Source organism: Humulus lupulus, chromosome 4 (assembly GCF_963169125.1).
Source record: "Humulus lupulus chromosome 4, drHumLupu1.1, whole genome shotgun sequence".
NCBI lineage: Eukaryota > Viridiplantae > Streptophyta > Magnoliopsida > Rosales > Cannabaceae > Humulus > Humulus lupulus.
Window position 1 is genome coordinate 203,019,766 of NC_084796.1, and position 8,710 is coordinate 203,028,475.

General features: G+C 33.0%; 1 protein-coding gene across 1 annotated transcript; it reads right to left on the reverse strand.

Annotated features, from left to right (window-relative positions):
* Nucleotides 1–3,494: 3,494 nt before the first annotated feature.
* On the reverse strand, nt 3,495–8,254 carry LOC133831120 (serine/threonine-protein kinase PCRK1-like). The gene is made up of 6 exons (XM_062261286.1): nt 7,996–8,254; nt 7,609–7,719; nt 6,764–7,149; nt 5,741–6,001; nt 5,467–5,589; nt 3,495–4,526 (listed from the first exon to the last, which is right to left on the reverse strand). The coding sequence occupies exons 3-6, from the start codon at nt 7,142–7,144 to the stop codon at nt 4,014–4,016; spliced, it is 1,278 nt and encodes a 425-aa protein (XP_062117270.1). The 5' UTR covers nt 7,145–7,149; nt 7,609–7,719; nt 7,996–8,254; the 3' UTR covers nt 3,495–4,013.
* Nucleotides 8,255–8,710: the final 456 nt, after the last annotated feature.

An 8,710-nucleotide genomic window follows, 5' to 3' on the forward strand; every position in this document is an offset into this window, starting at 1 on the left:
GAAGTATTCAATGGGCATCCAGGTCTCTTCTTTTCCGGTTTCACCCGATGTGTAAGAGCATAAATTTGATTAACCTATGTTTTGCAGATGACATTATTCTTTTTTGCAAAGGTACCATTGGGGTTGTTGGTGTGCTTAAGGATGCTCTTGGGTTGTTTAGTGAGGCTTCTGGCTTACTAATAAATTCCATGAAATCTCTGATCTATTTTGGAGGAGTTAAGGTAGAGGATAAAAGAGAGATTTGTCAGCTCATGACCCTCTCTGAAGGGATCTTTCCTCTTCATTATCTTGGGGTCCCTTTAAGGCCTACTAAATGGAAGCACTCGGACTGTGAGGTCATTGTTCACAAAATGAGAACTAAACTTTTTTCCTGGTCTAGCAAGCATCTCTCATATGCTGGCCGGCTGCTCCTCATCCACTCCGTTCTTTTTGGTTTGAGAAATTTCTGGATGAACGTGTTTATTCTGCCTCAAAGCATTATCAAGGAGGCCGACAAGCTGTGTAGACAGTTCCTTTGGGGGGCCTCGGGGACTCGTAGTAAGCTGCACTTAGCTTCATGGCAGCAGGTTTGTCTTCCCAAGGCTTTTGGAGGTCTTGGTCTTAGAGATGGGTCTAGATGGAATAGAGCTTTGCTGGATAAATATGTCTGGGCAGTCACGAATAAACAGGATACACTGTGGGTCAAATGGATTCAACATGTATATTTGAAGGGGGCTGACTTTTGGAGCTATGGGTTGAAGCAAGACACTAGCTGGTATTGGCGAAAACTCTGCCATTTGAGGAACAAGTTCAACAAAGATGAGGTGATTGCAGCTGGTATTTCTGGAAAGTTTAAGCCTGCTAAGCTGTAAAACAGTTGTTTAAACCAGCAACTGGTAGCCTATAAAAATGCTATTTGGAGTCGTTTAATTCTCCCTAAGCATAGATTCGTGTTATGGATGGTAGTTAATTCTTTTCTGTTAACCAGAGATAACCTTGCTAAAGCTAACATTCAGATGTCCAGCTTTCTGTGTCCTGTCTGTGATGATCATTTGGAGAGCCATCAGCATCTTTTTTTCGACTGATGTTTATCCAAGAAGGTGCTGGGTTTTATCTTCTCCTGGATTGGGTTTCCTGCCTGGGCTTCTAAGTTTTCGGCTTGGACAATCAGTCTTAGTGCTGGGAATAATAACAGTTTTAGTATCACTTTGAATCTAATTCTTGCTGCTGTGGTTTATAGTATTTGGAGGAATAGGAATAAGTGCTTATTTGATGGGTATTTTGTCAGCTTTTTGTATAGCCAAAGAGATAATTACCTTAGTGAATTATAGACTGTATATGGTTCATATCAGGAAAGATGCCCCTCTTTTCAAGCTCTTCTTAAAGAAGCTCCAATTGTATGTAATATGAGGGTGGGTTCTTGACTGGTTGTTGGACTCGGTTTGGGCAGTTGCCTTTTGTATATTTGCTTGTTTTGTTCAATGAATTTTATTCCTTCTTGATCAAAAAAAAAAATACTGAAAGTATAAAGCAAACATAAAATAGAGAAGTGAGAATTGAGAATTGAAAGATAAAATATGAATGATAGAGTGTATAGTAATAATTGATTTAATAATTAATTATGTTTTTTTATCAAGTGTAATTAATAATATTAAAAAATTATTAAAAATAGATATATAACTAAAATATATTCTCCACTATAGTTTAATATAATTTGATCAAATTTACTAAACTAACTCACTATTTAAATTTATTAAAAAAAATCACTTTTTAAATCTTAGCCAAAAGAAACTAAAATATATTCTCACTACAACATAATATAGTTTGATGAAATTTATTAAACAAATTCACTTTTAAATTTATTTAAAAAAAAACTCACTTTTTAAATCTTAACGAAAATAATAAAAAGAAACACACTTTTTTATAAATAGATAAAATTAAAATAAAATATATGTGTGTACACTACAACAAGACAAAATAACTTACCAAAAATTTCTTAAATCCACTCTCTTTTATAATAGTTATAGATATAGTAATAATTGATTAAATAATTACTTAATTTTTATAAATAGTTATAGATATAGTAATAATTGATTAAATAATAATTTTTTTATCAAGTGTAATTAATAATAAATAAAAAGAGGCATACAACTGAAATATATTCTCTATTATAGTATAATATAATTCGATCAAATTTATTAAATTAACTCACCGTTTAAATTTATTTAAAAAAACCACTATTTAAATGTTAGTCAAAAGAAGAAAACTAAAATATATTCTCACTACAAGATATTTTAGTATAATGAAATTTATTAAACTAACTCACTTTTAAATTTATTAAAAAAAAACTCACATTTTAAATCTTAACAAAAAAAACACTCTTTTTTTAAAATAGAAAAAATATTTATACATATGTGTAACAAAATAACTTGACCAAAATTTATTAAATCCACTCACTCTTTTATAATAGTTATTTATGAATTGGAAAAGTTTTTAGCAGTTCGTAAAATCATCATGTCTTTCCAAAAGTTCAACTGTATGATGGTCTCATATCAATGTGTCTTTTTCAATATATATTTCTGTTTGTGGTGAAGTTTGTAATATCCATGTTTTATTTATTTATTGTTGTTTAAGCATTATTGTCGTGTGAAATAATTCTCAGTTATGATAAATCATCGCATATTTTCTATTTTTCTAATCTTGACGTGTTTAAAATATTGTTTTTAAAACTTACTGTCAATTTAAGGGGAATTGTTTTGAAACTATTGTTTGTTCAAGAAAATTGTTGTTTACCAAATAATATGTCGTTTTCAGTAGGCTTCCTGGACAAAACTCTACAAATGAACACATCAATTTATACAAATAAAACTTTTCGAGTTAGGTGTTGTTGCCGACTTGCCGTTTCCTTTCAGTTATCAAAACGAATTTGTTGTCGTTTATATTATTTTTATGCAAAATATGTTGTCGTTTTTAGTATTGCTGTCCATATCATCCAAAATGTGGCCTATTCTTAGTTGCCGTGGCATGATATAAAATGAAGTACTTGTAAACCAACAAAAAAATGAATAACTTTTTTTTTTTTCTTTTGCAATGATAATCTTATAACGCAACATTGGTTTAGAGTAAAGTTGTAAATATTACATATATAGCTACTTAAAATCCACATATATAGTTACTTATTAAAATCCCAAATCTATTATGTTGACTAGTGAGTGCTCATGCCTTCAAGCCCAGCACTATTTCAAGAATTTACTGTACTACTTGTAGCATACAAGTAGATTGAAAGAAAGCTTTTATAAAATACATTATATTTAACTTGTATTATTATAGTAAATTACTATATTGTGTCCTTAGAGCAAGGTAGTACTGAAGTACCTTCTCCTAGGATGCCAAATGACCATAATAATAATATAAAAAAGATGATATTTGTTTCTAGTTGTGTGTCGTTTTGGGTATTCCCCCATGAACTGTAACATGATTTAGTATGAATTAGAGGGTAACTCTCTAGATCAATATTCTATAACAACATACAAGCATTATATTGACAAAAAGATTTGGCAAAGGTGTTTGTTAAGATAAACTTGAAGTAATGAAGAGATTCTAACAAAAGTAAAGAGCTAAAAATGGCATCTTTATGCTATTTGAAAGACTTACCTTTTAATCTCTCTAAGGGCAACTTTGGCTGTTATATAATTAGACTTTAACTAAAGAAATCTGAGGCAATTTACAGACTTGGTAGTAAAATCTGAGTGTCACATAAGTCTTCCACAAGAATCAGCACCAATCCTTCTCTAGCTCTTGAGGATTCTTTTAGCGGAAGAAACTTCTTGGTTCGCCTTCCCTTCCACTATGCAAATGGCCACTTAGCCAAATCTGAAATTGCCAGACATTATATTTTTTTTTCTCACACCAAGCAAGCTTTATGTATTATGAAAAATTTCTCTTGGGATATACAAGCAGAGTCATGTTTTCTTCATGCCTAATCGCAATCCATGCCTCGACTACAATGCCAAGTTTTGCATAAGTTGCTGTGATCAACATGTCCTTAGGAGCTTTGGCGTCCACATGCGAGAAAACCAGCCATTTTCTGCACCCTTTGCATCTGAAATTCTCCTTTTGTTCTTGGTTTCTTCATCTCTAACAGATTCCATCGACGCCATTTTCAATTGAAGTGGCGGGCTCCCTGCCCTTGAGGGTGTTTCAGCTATTTTATTCACCATTTCCAACACTTCACTCATCTTTGGCCGGTTCTTTGGGAGTCTGACCAAGCATCGGTTGGCTATAACTGCAAGCTTTTGTACTGACTTGAGTGAACATTTCTTTTCCAGCCTTGGGTCTATTATGAGCTGAAACTTTTTTATGTCTGATAGGTGAGGCTTCACCCATTCCAACAGCTTCTGCTCACCCTTTGGGCGATTTCGATCTATAGGGCGCCTACCTGTGATAAGCTCATAAAGAAAGACGCCGAAGCTCCATACATCACTCTTGTATGTAAGACGTCCAGTCTGAATATACTCGGGTGCTGCATATCCCATGGTTCCAACAACCTGATGAATATCAGTAATTTGAGATGGTAAGTCATATTGGAGAAGGTAGTCTTGTGCAGCATAGCCCAAGTATGGTTTCTAATATCCATTACTAGAGTTGAACATGCAAGCTATAAATTATAGAAAAATTAGCTTCAAAATGGACAAAGTATTAGTCAAGGAAGAAATTGTCTCTTTTAGCCAATTAGCTTGCCATGTAGGTCTCAATTCTATGTGAACTTTGTTAGAAACTAAGGTGGCGTTTGGTTGGAGAGAATGAAAATGTAAGAAAGAATGGAACAGAATAAAAGTTAATATGAATTAGAAAGTTATTAATTTTTTTTAATCTTGCAAAGTAATGGTCTTTCATTCCATTTTCAAATAGAATAGTCATTCCACCAAAATTGTTGAAAAACAAAATGAAAATTGATTCTTTTCTATTCCATTACCCCATCCAAATATCACATAAATATATAAGTTCGTGTTTTGAGAATAGGGTTGGATAACTTTTATCTTGAGATTTTTTATGAAATTAGAGAGGATAATGAAAAAAAAAATCCATAAACCAATCCAATTAAAAATAGGGATAATTTTATCAAATTTAATTCTAATCTTTATGTATTTTAATAATAAGGAAAAACATTATAACTTCTGTATCCAACTTATTTTCTCATAATTTATTATTGGTAAATGGTCACCTCATTCATTTTTCTATATTTTTTTACTTGTATTTTTAATTCAATCCTATCAGATACAAAACATGATTAAAGAGTATAATATTTAAACTATAGGTGCATTAAGCCGCTGAGAATAGCTCAGTGGTAAGGGAGGGATTGGACTAAAGTAGAAGTCTCAAGTTCGAACTTGGAACCTCATTATTTATTTCAAGTGAGCTCTAAGTTTCCCCACACTACATATATAAGCACTCATATAAATTCATTAGCATCAGGTAAAAGCATACCGCTGTGGAGACATGAGTCAACCCTTCTGTTGGCCCTAGCCTTGCCATTCCAAAGTCTGATAGCTTGGCATTCCATTGCTCGTCGAGAAGGATATTTGAGGATTTGAAATCCCGAAAGATGATCTATAATAAGCATGTATTATCACATTTATGAATGTCACAAGGAAGAATAACAACAGTAGTAAAAATATCTCTTGCCGTTGCTTAGGAAATTAAAGAATAAACTTAAAATTTAACACAACAATGTACTGGTATGGAAACACAAGTAAACTACCTGAAAGTCCATTTCTTCATGTAGATGTGCCAAGCCACGAGCAGCGTCCTGAGCTATTTTCAATCTCATGGCCCATGGAAGCGGTGTTTCTGAACGAGCGGATAAGTGTCCTTCCACGCTTCCATTAGGCATGAATTCATATATCAAAAGGCGTTGAATTCCTCTTTCATCGTCCTCAGCGCAGTAGCCAACTAATTTGACAAGATTGGGATGCTCTACCACCCCAAGGACATTCACTTCTGTCACCCACTCCTTGTGCCCCTATCATAGGGAAAAAAAATGAATCCTTATACAACCCACACATTTGAAGGAAATTCCTATTCTTTGCAAGCAAAAAAGGAGTATCTTATTCAACAATATTAGCCAGAGCAACAATCTATAACTGAGCTGTTTTGAGATGGAAGCCTAAAAGCAACACAAAACACCAGCAAACACAAGAAACAAAAGCAATAGTCAACATAAGAAATATTTTGTTCAGATCATAAACGATCATACATCCAAGACAAGGACATAATCCCTAGTCAAATGTACTAGAACAATGTCAGAGATTACACCCTCTTCACTCTGCAATTAGCTCAAAACCCCCTGTACAAGATAACTCTCAAATCATAAAATAATCCCTTACAAAACTCTAGCTTTCCTCTCAAGCAATATAATAAAGTGTAGAAGGAATTTCCCAAATCTCTCTCAATGAAACATGTGTTATGTTACTTCTAAAATACTTTAGGTATTTATAGTACAATTTAAAATAGAACTGCCTATTGCTGATCAGGGTGAAGTGAGTTGACCGCCCTCATATCAACGGTCGACTAATTTCATGTAGACCTGAATTGATGAGCCACTTCTACGTAAGCCTATACTAGTCCATATAATTACATGAAAAAATTAGCCAGGACTACAATCTATCAATAGCCTATATTGGTCTTGAGAACTACAACTATTAGTCTGAGCAATGATTTTAATGCAAGTTTGCTTGACTAAGTGTTGTTATTGAAAAATAACATATAAGTAACCAAAATTTACCTGCAACCCTCTTTTGCTGAGTTGTTTCACTGCAACTTCAAGTTTCTGGGATGAATCTTCTGTGCTCTTTATCAACCCCTTGTAGACACATCCAAAGCCACCTTCTCCAACCATGACAGAGCGGCTGAAATTCTTTGTGGCGGATTTCAGCTCCGGCATGGTGAATACTCTGAGATTGCTTGGTCTTTGGGAGAAACTAGGAAAAGATTGGCGTCTTGAGGATTCAGTGCTTCCATCAGAGGCATTTTGGGAGTTGAATTCAGAGCCAGATCTTTTCATTTCACCATCCGTGAATGTTGAATTGTAGGACTGACCCAAAATCGATTTTGCACTCTTGGGATCTTCTTTCTTCTCACCAACTGAGAATGGGAAGCACTTCATAGCTCCTACACAAACAAAAGAAACAAATAAAACTATATAATTTTCTCACTTCAAATATAGAACAAATGGGAATCTTAAAATCCAGTGTTCCATTAATTTGACAACAGAACTTCAAAACCATAAACCAAAACACCTATCTCTCAAACCCATAAACAAACAATAAAACTAAATATTAACATAATTTTTTTTTGAAGAAATGGTAAACAAAAAAGGGGTTGTTTTCAATTATCAATGCTTACCCTTATTATTAAACCTTTTCTATAACCGTTTTACTCCTGATTTCAAATAAGAATCAATAGAAACTACAGTTCTAAAAAAAAAAGTAATGAGAAATCCATTATTCAATTCCATTACAAGACAAACTTCCACGCAGCCTCAACAAAGAACAAAACAAAACAAAAAAAGATGCAATTTTTAGGAAACAAGACAATATTGCACACAAATGGAAATAGCTAAAAACTTACCTTTGATGATCTGGTTTGGGAAACTTGGCGTCCTAAATTTGACAGAGAACAAAATATGTGGAAGTAAAGGGAAGACCCATATAAGCCACTGCCCCAAAAAAGACTTCAAAACTATTGAAATTGGAAAGAGAAAGATATAATCAAAAACAAAACAAAAAAAAAAAAAAGCAGTCTTTGGTTTTAACTTATAAGAGAAGTCGTCACACGGCAACTGATGGGGTCAACCTTGCTTACCAACCATTAATAAAAATTGAATCTCAAATTCCAAAACTTCTAGAATTCGTAAAAAGAAAAAAAAAAAAAATACAATACACTGTATCCCTGACTTTTGATAGGGAAACGAGTTTAATAACCATAACCATAATCACTGGGGGCAAAAAAATGTACCATTATCCCCTCTGTGTGTAAAGCGCTTTTGAATTTGCAGGGTATGGAAGAAAAGTCTTCGTATGAATAAGACTGAGTCATTGGAGTCAAACGAATAGAAAAAATATCCTTTTTTTTTAACAAGATTATCTTCTTCTAGATATGTAAAGCTTAATTGGGTCTTCTTGACTTGACGATGCCATATGTTTGGAGCCAAAGCAAAGCCATTAACAATCGACCATCTGGGCACAAGTTTGAGTGTAAGTTTTATAAAAATCTCATATGGAAGAAAAACAATACAAAATACAAAGTAGTTTCGGCGCATACCAAAGAAAACTGCAATTATAAGTGTTTGATTTGTCTATATTCACCGACTTACAGCTCGGTCAGTACAAGTACAACCAAGCAGACTCTAAAATATTATGCCGATAAAAGAAATTGTAATTTGATTAGGGAAATCTCACGTTGTATGAATAATAATTTTAGTGAAATTTTTTAATATGGCAACATAAATTATTATTCTATGATAATTTTAATTTTTTTAGACAAAAATACTTATAATATTTAAATACTTATTTTCTCAATTAATCCAAACTTTCTCTATCTAACATCTCTTATTCTCTCACTTTCTCTAATATTCTAATATTGTAGATCTCGAAAAATACCAAAATTAAAAAAAAATTATCTAAAATCGACATTTAGGTGAAAAAATGTAAATCTCCAAAGTTTTCATCAA